Consider the following 13,905-nt stretch of genomic DNA (forward strand, 5'->3'; position numbering starts at 1 on the left):
ACAGAAGGACTTAGACAGATTAGGAGAACAGGCAAAGAAATGGCAGATGGAATATAGAGTCCAGAAGTGTATGGCCATGCGCTGTGGTAGAAGAGATTGAAGTGTAGACTGTTTTCTAAATGGCAAGGAAATATGAGATTTGGGAGTCCTTGTGCAGAGTTCACTAAAGGTTAATTTGCAGGTTGAGTCTATGATGAGGAAGGCAAATGTGATGTTAGCGTTCATTTCAAGAGGACTAGAATCTAAAAGCAAGGATGTAATGTTGAGATTTTATAAAGCACTGTTGAGGCCCCACTTGGAGTATTGTGAGCAGTTTGGAGCCCTTTATTTTATAAAGAATGTGCTGACGCTGGAGAGGATACAAAGGCAACACGAGTGAATCTGCAGATGCTGGAAATAAATAAAAACACAAAATGCTGGTGGAACTCAGCAGGCCAGACAGCATCTATGGGAGGAGGTAGTGACGACGTTTCGGGCTGAAACCCTTCATCAGGAGGATACAAAGGCTGTTCACAAAAATGACACCAAGATTGAACAGCTTGTCATATGAAGAGCATTTGATGACACTGGGTCTGTATTCACTGGAGTTCAGAAGAATAAGGGGTGACATAATTGAAACCTATAAAATGGTGAAAGGCCTTGATAGAGTGGTCATGGAGAGGATGTCTCCTATGGTAGGAGTGTTCAGAGGACACAGCCTTAGAATAGGGGGCAGCCTTTCAGAACAGAGATGAGGGGGAATTTCTTGAGCCTAAGAGTGGTGAATCTGGAATTTCTCTGTAGAACTAGTTAAGTTGTTAAAGGGAAATACTTGGTAAGGTAATGGTGGGTGACAAGTCATCCTCGTAGGATTAAGACCCTTGTGAATAAATACCATCAGAGTCGGCTGGTTGATGCCCTGTTTACCATACATTCTACGTCCTCTGTGTAATTTGCACTTTCTTTGACCCTGTTTGGGTACAGTGAGCAAGAATTGCCAACTTCAAAAATACCATTTTGATTTAAGTGTCCCATTTACATTCCATCTGAAATTAGGACTTTGAAATTGTCCTAATGGTAAATTAAATTTTAGCTTTGAGTACTAAGATAAGTTAAAATCAGCATCTTGGTTAGTTCTGATCTATGTGGAGTGTGGATAACATTTTCCATGAATTCCCAGGAACAGAAACTGAAGAGAACGTGTTGAACATTCCTGTGGGCAATTCCATTATAGAGAATGAACATTTTAAATCGATCTTGGCAGGGGATTGGCTCAAAGGGGGTCTGAGGGGAAGCTTTTTACTCAGAGTGGTGAATGCCTGGTGTGGTGGTAGAAGCAAATACATTACTAGTTTTTAAGAGACATTTAGATAGGCACATGAATATGAGGAAGATGGAATATGAGGACATTGTGTAGGTAGGAGGGATAAGTTTGTGGGGTTTTTGATCTACTTTTTAGCTAGTTTGGCACAACATTGTGTGCCGAAGGGCCTGTTCCTGTGCTATGCTGTACTGTTCGATGTACTATGAAAATTTCTAGTGGGCAGTGCAGAAGTTTTATAGATCATTAGCTTTCTATCTTGTATGTTTACAAGAGGGCACAGCCTCAGACCAGCGGGATATCTATTTAGAATGGAGATGAGGATGAGTTTCTTTAACCAGAGTTTAGTGAATCTGGAATTCAGTGCCACAGATGGCTGTGGCCAAGTCATTGGGTATATTTAGTTTGAAGATTGATAGATTTTTGATTAGTCTGGGCATCAAAAGTTGCAGAGAGAAGGCAGGAGGTTGGGGTTGAGAGGCATAATAAATCAGCCATGATGAAATGGTGGAACAGACTTGATGTGTTGAAAGGCCTAGTTCTGCTCTTGTATCTTATGGTGGTTAGGATGGAGGTTTGGAAACAAATAATCATATTGATTATTATAAACCTTGTATAGATTTGAAAAGTTTATTTTACATGAAAAAAGATAAGACTAGCTTTGATAGCTCTCTTTGTAAAATAGCTCAATTACTACAGTGTGATAAAGTGGAAAATAATAATCCAAATGGGTATGGTAAATTTGCATCAATAAGCTTTTGTGCAAATTGAACCATGTTACTGGAAATCCAAAATTAAATTCAAAATGCCGGGTAGGTCAGGCAGCATCTCCAGAGAATGAATTAATGTCTCGGAGCTGTCAATGCATTAGAATTGTTGTTTTTAAAGTGGAGGTCTGAAATGCTAACTGATTTACTCTCCACAGGTTTCCTCTCTGACCCCACGGTTTGCTTCTCATGTTCTCTGATTTTTGTTCGTCAGCATTTCCATCCTGAACACATTAAGAGCTTCTGTGCAGCTTTCCTGAGCATAATGACGAAAATGGGTTATGTCGCTTCATTAACTTGGACCATAAGACATAGAAGCAGAATTAGGCCATTTGGCCCTACAAATCTGCTCCACCAGTCCATTATGGCTGATCCATTTACCTTCTCAGCCCCAAATCTCTTGCCTTCTCCCCATATCCTTTCATGCCCTGTGTAATCAAGACTCTGCCTTCTATATATCCGATGACTTAGCCTCCACAGCAGCCTATGACAACGAATTCCACAGTTTTACCACTCTCTGGCTAAAGAAGCTCCCCCTCATCTCCACTCTAAAAGGACGCCCCTCTATTCTGAGGCTGTGTCCTTTCATCTTAAACTCCACCAACTTAAGAAACATCCTCTCTGAATCCACTTTATTGAGGCCTTTCAACTTTCGATAGATTTCAGTGAGTTCACCTCTTATTCTTCTGAACATAGCCCAAGAGCTTCCTGATTACTGCACATGTGTCATTCTATCGCCACCCCAATGAATAGAATTGCCCTCCGTGTGGCTAATCAGTACATTATGTCTGATTTTTTTAGGTAGCAATAACGAAATAATTGGAAATTAATCTTACCTCCTTTATTTGCAGCTGACCTTAACAATGGTGTTGTGAAGAAGGAATCCTTGAGTAAAGAGGTAACTCGAATATGGGTCAATGAAGACATCAAAGTGCGGAGTTTTTCTCCCACGCCAGTAAGTACATGTTATCCTGGAGCTTTACATTTCTCACCCTGTTCTCAATAGAAACCTGATCTTTTTGGGCATGTGCTATTGACAGTTTCTTTCATGACCTGCCTGCGCTTGTACAGTAATTATGTGCTTGGCAGTCCAATATTGCTTGTGCAGAGATCCTTCCTCAGCCTAGCCGAACAACTAATTTATATCTGGTTAAGTTGATGCTGCTTCTCCATCTCTGAGCACCTCGGAAGCAGATTTGCCAGCTTCGTCCAGATTTTAGCCACCCACTGAGTGGGAGATTGTCCGTCCTCAGAGCCCAGTACCACGGTAGTGAAGTGGTGAGCGTGATGTTGTTACAGGCCAGGGCATCTGAGTGTGGAGTTCAGTACCGATGTCCTCTGTAAGGAGTTTGTACGGTCCTTCCCGTGTGTCTGTGGGTTTCCTCCAGACTCCGTATGCTCCAGTTTCCAAAGACACATCATTGTAAATTGTTCTGTTTATTTTTAAGTTAAATCGGTGGGTTACTGGGTAGATTGGCTCATTGGGCCAGAAGGGCCTGTTCCATCCTGTATTGCTAGATAAAATAAATAAATAAACCCTTCCAAACCATTTACCTGTGCACTCGAGTCTTGGATACTTTACATGGTAAAAGCTCCACCTGATCCAGCTGCACGATAGTGTAGTGGCTAGCACAACGCTTTGCAGCACCAGCAATTCCCTTCGCTGTCTGTGAGGAGTTCCTCCCCGTGACCACGTGAGTTTTCTCCGAGTGCTCCAGTTTCCCCCCACAGTCTAAAGACATACTGGTTGGTAGGTTGATTGGTCATTGCAAATTGTCCCATGATTAGGCTCGGATCAAATGGGGCATTGCTGGGTGGTGTGGTTCAAAGGGCCTATTCCACGCTGTAGCTCATTAAATTATAATTTTGTATACCTATGTTATATATCTTTAGCTACCTCCATTCCAAAGAAAAAAAATCCAGCCTGTCAGTCCTTTCTCTAAACGGAAGAACTCTTGCCAAGGCAGAATCCCGGTGAATCTCATCTACTCCCTTTCCAGTGCAATCTGACCTTCCCAGAGCATAGCAACCAGAACTGCATTCATCTGCCAAACTATACAATCATTTTCCCATCAAAGTAATCTTCAACACAACCTTGCTCTCTCCATCATTCCCCCTCACCCCATTGTAGTTTCTTTGAATTTTTGATGGTGACTGTTAGAATGCGATGCTTACTAATAGAGAAAGGTCATGTACAAGTAGTGTTGGACAGGACACTAGAGGAACTCAACAGATCAAGCAACATCCATCTATGAAAATCAATAAACTGTCGACATATCGGGCCAAGACCCTTCATCAGGACTGGAAGGGGAAAGAATCAGAATCAGGTTTAATATCACTGGCATATATTGTAAAATCTGTTGTCTTTGCAGCAACAGTACAATGCAGTACATAATAATAGAGAAAAATATTAATTACAATATGTATGTTAAATAGCTAAATTAAATAAGTAGTGCAAAAAATAGAAATAAAAATGTAGTGAAGTAGTGTCATGTGTTCAATGTCCATTCAGAAATCTGGTGGCAGAGGGGAAAATGCTGTTGCTGAATCACTGACCATGTGCCTTCATGCTCCTATACCTCCTCCCTGATGGCATGCCCTGGGTAGTGGGGGTCTTTATTGATGGGCACCACCTTTTGAGGCATCACTCCTTGAAGATATTCTGGATGATAAGGATGCTAGTGCCCATGAGAGAGCTGACCAAGTCTACAACTCTGCAGCTTATTTCGATCCTGTGCAGTAACCCCACCACCTCCCATACCAGACAGTGATGCAGCTAGTTAGCATGCTCTCCACAGTACATTGGTAGAAATTCCATATTCTGTAAAGTTTTCAATAATCGACATGCTTTATGGAACAGGTGATCCTTAATAGATGCTTCTGATATTTCCCTCCTCAAGTTAAACTAGAATGTTAGATTTAAGTCAAAACAAAGATTTTATTGAAATTAAAATTCCCCCTTTATTCTGGTATCAAATATAAACTGCCTATGATGTTTGTTAATAATGCATGCCAATCTTTGTGAAAACCATTTGAAAGCTTCCTTTAGAAGTTATAAGATGTGGTTTGTAGTAGATGATAAGCGGACAATGTGTTTGTGCTTATTTTTCCTGAGATGCAAGAGACTGCAAATCCAGAATCTGGAGCAATTCTGGAGGAGCTCAATAGGTCAAACAGCATCTGGTGGGGGGGGGGAGGTGGTTTGGGTGATATGAACCATAAAGTTTCTCAACCTGAGATTTAGTTGCACTCTCTCCTCTCCATAAGTGCTGCTTCTTCCTTCAGCAGTTTGTTTGGAGTTCTACCTGTCCCTTGGCTAATAAAACTTAAACTGCTTTTTTTTTTCGATTTTTAATCCAGATTTCTCTTTTGTAATATTTGATAGAAATTGCCTCTGAAGGATGAAGAGGAGGCTGAAGAGGAGGACGATGAGGAATTGGGACATGCAGACACATATGCTGAATATATGCCAATGAAATGTAAGCTTTTTCTTCAAAGTCCCCAGCTTGTTTGTCTGCTTCTACATTTCCTCTCTGTTTTCATTTAGGAATTGGTCCTTTATGAAACAAATTCTTGTCCTTCTAGTTCAGTGCTAATTCTACTCCGTTGCATTATGTGCACAAACAAATAATTAAAATTTAGTATGTAGGAGTAAATTTACAATAAGTTTTCCATTACAATGCACTTTCATGGCCATCTTTTGTTATGACAGCTCTCTGATTTTTTTCCCCATAACTTAAATACAATAGGAATGATGTAAATAAGTTTAAAAGAGTGCAGAGAAAATTTACAAAGATGCTGGAGGGACTTGGAGGACCTGAGTAATAGGGAAAGGTTGAATAGGTTAGACCTTTATTCCTTAGAATGTAGAAGACTGAGAGGAGATTTGATAGAAGTTTTCTATATCATGGATAGGGTAAAAGCAAGCAGGCTTTTCCCACTCTGGTTGGGTGAAACTACAACTAGATTTCATGAATTAAGGATAAAGTGAAATGTTTAAGGGTCCATGAGAGGGAATCCTTCACTCAGAGAATGGTGAGAGTCTGGAAAGAGATGCCAGCGCAAGTGTTGGATGCAATTTTGATTTCAATGTAAGAGAAGTTTCGATAGTTACATGGATGGCAGGGGTATGCAAGTGGGACTAGTAGTTTAAATGGTTTGGCAGGGACTGGGTGGGCAAAGGGCCTGTTCTGTATTTTCTATGACACAATGACAAGTACAAAGCACCAGGGTGCTCTGGTCCTACGGATTGTGTTCTGAAGTAAGCAACCTTTGTACATTGTCCATGACACAAAGTTACAAACTACAATGTCCTCAGTTGCTGATTAAGACCGTAACATGTAGGAGCAGAATTAGGCCATTTGGCTTATTGAGTCTTGGCCATTTCATCATGACTGATCCAATTTCCCTCTCAGCCCCAATCTCCTGCCTTCTCCCTGTATCCCTTCATGGTCTGACCCATCAGGATTCTTATCAACCTCTGCCTTAAATATACATAAAGACTTGGCCTCCACAACTGCCTGTGTTAACAAATTCCACAGATTCACCTCTCTTTGGCTAAAGAAATTCTTCATCTCCATTCCAAAAGGATGCCCCTTTATTCTGAGGCTTTGTCCTCTGGTTTTTAGACACTCCCACCATTGGAAACATTCTCTGCTCATCCACTCTATCAAGGCCTTTGACCATTTGATAGGTTTCAATGAGGTCACCCCTCATTCTTCTGAACTCCAGTGAATACAGGCCCAGAGCCATCAAACACGCTTTTTCTTTACGGTGTATGTCAATGATTTGGACAATTGGATTAATGGATTTGTGGCTAAATTTGCTGATGATACAGAGGTAGGTGGAGGAGCAGGTAGTGTTGAGGATACAGAGAGCCTGCAGAGAGACTTAGAAAGTTTAGGGGAATGGGCAAAGAAATGGCAAATTAAATACAATGTTGTAAAGTGTATCGTCATTTGCATTGGTGTAAGAAATAAATGGCCAGACTATTATTTGATGGTGAGAGAATTCAAAATGCACAGATGCAAAGGGACTTGGGAGTCCTTGTGCAAGATATCCTAAAGCTTAATCATAAACTTTCTTAACAACACTGTGAACCTGCGCAGCACCTTTGAGTGTCCTATGGACATAGACCCCAAGATCTCTCTGACCCTCCAGGAGTCTTAACATTAATATTATATTCTGTCTTAAAATTTGACCTACCAGAATGAACCACTTCAGACTTATTTCGGTTGAAGTCCATCTGTCGCTTCTTAGCACAGTTCTCCTTTGTCTATCCTGCTTGGTATTTTCTCAACGAATTCCTACAGATTTGTCAGGTGAGATTTTGCCTTGAGGAACCCATGCTGACAATGGCTTATTTTATCATGTCCTGAGACCACATCCTTAACAATGGACTCCAACATCTTCCCAGCTTCTGAGGTCACACTAACTGGCCCATAGTTTCCTTTCTTCTGCTTCTCTCCCTACTTGAATAGTGGTGTGACGTTTGCAGTCTTGCAGAAGTATCCCAGATTCTAGTGCTTCTTGAAATATCTTTATTAATGCCTCCATGATCTCTTCATTATCTTCTTTCAGAACCCTGAAGTGTACACCATCTGGTCCAGGTGACTTTATCTGTCTTCTGACCTTTCAGTTTCCTAAGAACCTTCTCTCTTGTTATGGTAACTTTATGCACCTCATAACCTCTGACACCTGGAGCTTCCACCAGATTGCTAGTGTCTTTCACAATGAAGTCTGACACAAAGAAATATTCTGTTCATCCAACATTTTGTTGTCCCCCATGACTACCTCTCCTGCATTGTTTTCCAGTCTGATATCCACTCTCACCTCTCTTTTACTCTTTTATACCTGAAGATATTAATATCCTCCTTAATGTTATTGACTAGCTTACTTTAGTATTTCATTTTTACCTTCATGGCTTTTTTGTTGCCTTCTGTTGGTTTTTAAAAGCATCCCAATCCTCTAACTTCCCATTAATTTTTGCTCTATTGCAGTATATGCCCTCCCTTTGGTTTTTATGTTGCCTTTGACTTCTTGTCATCTGCAGTTGTGTCATCCTGCCTTCAGAGTGCTTCTTCCTCATTGGGATGTATATATCCTGCTCCCAGAGTTTCTAGCCATTGCTGCTCTGCCATCATCCCTGCCAGTGTTCTTTTCCATTCAATTCTGGCTAACTCCTCTCTCATGCCTCTGTAATTCTCTTTACTCCACTGTAATACTAATACATCCTGTTTTAGCTTCTTTTCAAATTTCAGCATGAATTCGATCGTATTTTGATTAATCCCCTAAGGGTTCCTTTATCTTAAGCTCTCTAATCAATTTTGCACAACACCCAATCCAGACTAGCTGATCCCCTCATGGACTCAGCCATGAACTGCTCTAAAAAGCCATACGGCCCTATGTCGCCTCTTTCTAATGATTTGATTTCATTTTTTTTACCAGCAGAGCAATACCACCCCACTGTCTTCCTGCCTGTTCTTTTGATACAGTGGGTATCCTTGGACATCAAACTCGCAGCTATAATCTTCTTTCAGCCATGATTCAGTAATCCTTACAGCATCATACCTACCAATCTGCAATTTTGCTGCAAGTTCATCTACCTTATTCCAAATACTGCGCACATTAAAGTATAACACCTTCAGTTCTTCATTCACACGTTTCAATTTTGTCCAGCGTTTACATCGCAATTCATCAGCAGCTACTCCTCAGCACACATTGCCTCTGATTGTAAACCAGCTGCCTCATCTTCAGCTCTATTTTCCACCTTTCCTGTGATACTTCTTATATTGAAATATATGCAGCTCAGGACACTAGTCGCAACAAGTTCAACCTTTTGAATCCTAACATTGTCTGCGGTCTTGCCATCATCTACCTCCACAACCTCTCTATTAATCCATTTTAATTTCTGGTAGCTTGCAAGAGATTCATCTTTTGTATTGAGAATTTTTCTGCCAATTACCTAGTAGAGAATACTTCAAGTGTTTTTTTTTAAAGAGTTCCCTTCATTTAAATCTTGCAGTGTTCCTCACATTGGGATCACAGTCCATTTTGTTGGCAGATAGCAGTATCAGGTTTAATATCACCAGCATATGTCGTGAAAGTTATATTTAAGTAGTACAAAAAGGGAGAAAAATATTAAGGTAGTGTTTATGGGTTCATTGTCCATCAGAAAACCAATGGTGGAGGGAAGGAATGTTCCTGAATCATTGCATGTGTGTCTTCAGGCTGGTTGCAATAAGAGGGCATGTCCTGGGAGTTGGGTTCCTCGATGATGAATGCCGCCTTTTTGATGCCTCACCCTTTGAAGATTAATGCCCATGATGGAGTTGGATGAGTTTACAACTTTCTGCAGCTTTTTCCAATCCTGTACAGGGTTCCCTCTGTACCAGCTCTTCACATTATGAGCATTATGACATTGAAAGGGGCCATTTATCTCATTGTCCAATGGGCATTTTGCAGTTAAACACGTCATCCTGTTATGCTGCAAATTACTCTGCCTCATGCTCATTCAATTCCTTTCTGAAACCCTGAGCTTTGTTCATACTATTTCAGTGAAAGAACTGAACTGGACAGTCTGTATTCACCTGAATTCAGAAGAGAGAGGTGATTTCATTGCGGCAGACTAGATTCTGAATGGATTGAGAAGGTAGATGTTCAAAGTAAATTTATTATCTAAATATTTGTCTATCTATCTATCTATTCACCTAACCCTAACACTCCTGCAATTGGCCCTTCGAGCCACGCCAGCCAGCAATCCCCCAGTTTAGCCCTAAACACGGGACAATTAACGATGATCAATTAACCTCCCAACTGGTATGTCTTTGGACTGTAGGAGGAAACCAGAGTACCAGAAGTCACAGGGAGGACATACAAACTCCTTACAGACAGCAGCAGGAATTGATCCCAGATCACTGGTACTGAAAAGCAATGTGCTAACCACTACACTGTGTGCCCCATATATGTCACCATATTCAACCCTTGAAAACAGGCCACAACTGCTGAAGGACTGAGTAGGGTAGTTGATACTGTATGACGCACTTCCAAATACAGAGCTCTGAGTCAATACTTCATTATGAAAAGAGCAAAGGCCAAAATAGCAATATAACGTAAAAAATGGTCAACAAAAAAAATCTCTCTGCCCACTTTCAATTAGATTAAACTGAGCAAGGACAAAGCATGAATACATAACTATACTCATTTGCTTCTGCCACCCCCACCCCCAACTCATATGACAAATTATCCATAATAAACACGCAACACAAAATACAATACAATCGGACAGAAAATAGGTATGTGGCTCCTATACACATTCACAGTAAATACAAGAAATACAATAGAGTCAATGAAAGGCTGTGCCCAAAAAGACATGATATGCAAAAAACAAAAAGAAAGAGGAAAAGAAGAATGATAATCAGAATAAATATAGAGAATATGAGATGAAGAGTCCTTCATCCTTCCGGGGTGGCCTGCAGATGACGAACACTGTGCTGAACTGAATAAGCCTGGTGTCTTTCAACTTTGTGTTTTCAGTCATGGGGTGAGTGAAGTTGAGGCAGTTTCCTCAATGTCGACAGTGATGAGGAATAGAGGTATGATGGTTAATTGTTTAGAACTGAGATAAGAAATTTGTTCACCAACATGTTGTAAGTTTAAGGAAGTGATCAATAACTTTCTGAATTCTGTCAGCATCAGGTGGGGAAGTAGAATTACTGCATGAACCTTTACAGGTGGAACCACCAGAAATTAATCTGAGCTGTTTCTTGGGTTCACGTATTTTGTGTCCGTAAAAATTAACTTTCTGAAATCTACTAGATTTGGGTTATCGTGGTTACTAAAGCAGAGTTCAATATGTTATGTTTACCAGTAAATTGAACTGTTTTCTGTAATTCTGTTCACAGTGAAAGTTGGATTGCGCCATCCCGACCCAGTGGTGGAGACCAGCTCTTTATCCAGTGTGACACCTCCTGAAGTTTGGTATCGATTGACTGTACCAGAGGAGACCATTGACAGTGGGTGGCTATCTGCTCTGCAGCTAGAAGCGATCACCTATGCTGCTCAGGTACTGAGTTTTTCGGACCCTTTGCTCGTTTTTTTCATGGTGCATAGCTGTTATTAGATCAGGTACATTCTTTGTTAATTTGATCCACAGCAACATGAAACATTCCTCCCCAATGGGGATCGTGCTGCCTTCCTGATAGGGGATGGGGCTGGTGTGGGTAAAGGACGAACCATTGCTGGCATCATCTTTGAAAACTACCTTCTTGGTAGGAAAAGATCACTATGGTAGGTAGAAATTAAATATTAACCCAAATAATTGAGGGTATTTAATGTCATTGGCTTCCGCTAACATTCTCTGCTCAATTCCAGGTTTAGTGTATCCAATGATTTGAAGTATGATGCTGAAAGGGATCTGAGAGATATTGGAGCAAAAAATATCCAGGTCCATGCACTGAATAAGGTACAGTAGTGAACTTCTCTAGTTTCTGAGCAGGTGTTTTTTGTTGGATGCAAACCAGTCCGTTTTCATATCAGAATCAGGTTTAATATCATCTTTGTATATAGTGAAATTTGCTGTCTTGTGGCAGCAGTACATAATAGAGGAAAAGAGAAAAGCTGAAGTACTGTCTGTGTGTGTGTGTGTTCATTCCTGAATCATTCAGTGCCTCTCTCCAGAAGAGGACATGTCCTGGCTGATAGTAGAGATATTAAAAACATCTTACAGGAGTGGTGCTAGTAGCCAGTGTTGTTCTGCAGTTTAAGAAGACTCTAAACAGAAACCAGGAAATTACAGGCTGGTGAGTCTGACATCAGTTGTGGGAAAGTTATTGGAAGGAATTCTAAGGGACCAGAAACGTCAGTATTTGGATAGTTCTAAACAGATTAAGGATTATCAGTATGGCTTTGTGTGTAGCAGGTCATGTTTAACCAATGTTACCTGGAAAGTGGATGAAGACAAGGCAGTGGCTGTTGTCTATATGGACTTTAGTAAGGTATTTGACGAGGTCCCACATGGGAGGCTGGTCACGAAGGTTCAGTCGCTCAGCATTCAGGGTGAGGTAGTAAATTGGATTAGACATTTGGCTTCGTGGAAGAATCCGTAAGACTATTATATATAGGAGCAGTATTAGGCCATTTGGCCCATTGAGTCTGCTTCACTATTTTTTCATGGCTGATCCAATTTTCCTCTCAGTCCCAATCTCCTGCCTTCTCCCTTCATGTCCTGACAAATCAAGAATCTATCAACCTCTACCTTAAATATACATAAAGACTTGACCTCTAAGCTGCCTGTGGCAAAGAATTCCACAGATTCACTGTTCTCTGGCTAAAGCAATTTCTCCTCATCTCCGTTCTAAAAGGAACCCCCTCTATTCTGAGGCTGTGTTCTTTGGTCCTAGACTCTCCTGTCATAGGAAACATCCTCTCCATGTCCACTCTATCAAGGCCTTTCACCATTAGATTGTTTTCAACGACATCACCTCTCATTCTTTTGAATTCTAATGTATATGGGCCAAGAGCTGTCAAACTCTCCATGTCACAAACCATTCAATCCTGGAATCATTTTCATGAACCTCCTTTGAACCTCCAGTTTCAGCACAGGGTAGTAGAGGCGACTAGTGTTGGGCCCAGGGATTGGTTCTGAGTGATAATGTTAACTGGATCAGTAAATTTGTGGATGACCTTGAGATTGGGGTTGTAGTGGACTGTGAAAAGGGGCTCATGGCTTGCAGAAGGATCTGCATCAACTGGGAAAATGGGCTATGGACTGAAAAATGGCAGATGGAATTTAATGCAGACAAGTGCAAGGTTTTGCACTTCAGTAGGACCAACCAGGGTGGGTCTTACATAGTGAATGGTAAGGCACTGAGTTCTACGGTAGAACCGAGGGATCTGGGAATACAGGTCCACAATTTGTTTCAAGTGGCATCATAAGTAGGTAGGGTTGTAAAGAAAGCTTTTGATGCATTGGCCTTCACAAATCAATGTATTGAGTACAGAAGATGGAATGTTGCGTTGAAGTTGTATAAGGCATTAGTGAGGCCTAATTTGGAATATTGATCGGGCAATTGAATACAGAACCAGGGAGTTGTGCTCCAACTTTAGAAAAAACTCAGCTGCATTCTGCCTGCAGTTCTGGTCAGCATTCTACAGGAAGGATGTGGTTCTTTGTTCTTGTTTATTTTGCATACCTAAATAGTAATAACTGTGGGTTTTGGAGCCATCCCATTTGAATCCAGTCTGTGCTTGAAACCACATTATTTTGAACATCAGCGAGGATCATTATTAGCCAGCAGGAACCTTTACGATCTTTTTTATTTAGGAAGTTAGATTTGTTGGTGCGTTCAAGGCCTAGAATCAATCCCATGTTCTTGCAGCACTCCTGAATCATTTCCAAACACACTCTGTGTAAAAGATAGTCTGATGTGCTTGTGACGTTGCTGTGACTGAACTATTTGCAAAAACTCAGTTTGAATAGATAATGGTCTGATGTGCCTGTAACATTGCTGCCACTGAACCGTTTCCAAACACTGAGTAGATGATGGTCTGATGTGCCTGTGATGTTGCTGTTTCTGAACCCTATCCAAACACTCTGAGTAGACGATGGTATGTGCCGGTGATGCAGAATGATTTAAAAAGAAGAAAATTTGTGTTTTGGAATGACAAAGTCAGTGTCCAGACCCGAACCCAATTGAAATGCTGTGGCATGAGCTGAAGACTGCTGTTTATGCAAGGTATTCCAGAAATATTGATGAACTGAAACAGTTTTCAATGGAGGATTGGTTTAAAATTCCTCCTCATCGTTGTGAAAGTCTGATCAGCAGCTATAGGAAATAT

At 40.9% G+C, this 13,905-nt stretch overlaps 1 protein-coding gene across 1 annotated transcript in view; it reads left to right on the forward strand.

Moving 5' to 3' along the window:
• The window catches only part of sbno1 (strawberry notch homolog 1 (Drosophila)), a 132,165-nt gene that overhangs the window by 52,941 nt on the left and 65,319 nt on the right, over positions 1 to 13,905 (forward strand). Inside the window, exons 4-8 of the mRNA XM_059994549.1 lie at positions 2,919 to 3,022; positions 5,453 to 5,546; positions 10,971 to 11,131; positions 11,222 to 11,355; positions 11,440 to 11,530. Of these exons, the coding sequence (XP_059850532.1) occupies positions 2,919 to 3,022; positions 5,453 to 5,546; positions 10,971 to 11,131; positions 11,222 to 11,355; positions 11,440 to 11,530 (584 nt within the window). The remainder of the gene's footprint in view (positions 1 to 2,918; positions 3,023 to 5,452; positions 5,547 to 10,970; positions 11,132 to 11,221; positions 11,356 to 11,439; positions 11,531 to 13,905) is intronic.

This window comes from Hypanus sabinus, chromosome 18, assembly GCF_030144855.1.
Source record: "Hypanus sabinus isolate sHypSab1 chromosome 18, sHypSab1.hap1, whole genome shotgun sequence".
In the NCBI taxonomy this organism is placed as follows: Eukaryota; Metazoa; Chordata; class Chondrichthyes; order Myliobatiformes; family Dasyatidae; genus Hypanus; species Hypanus sabinus.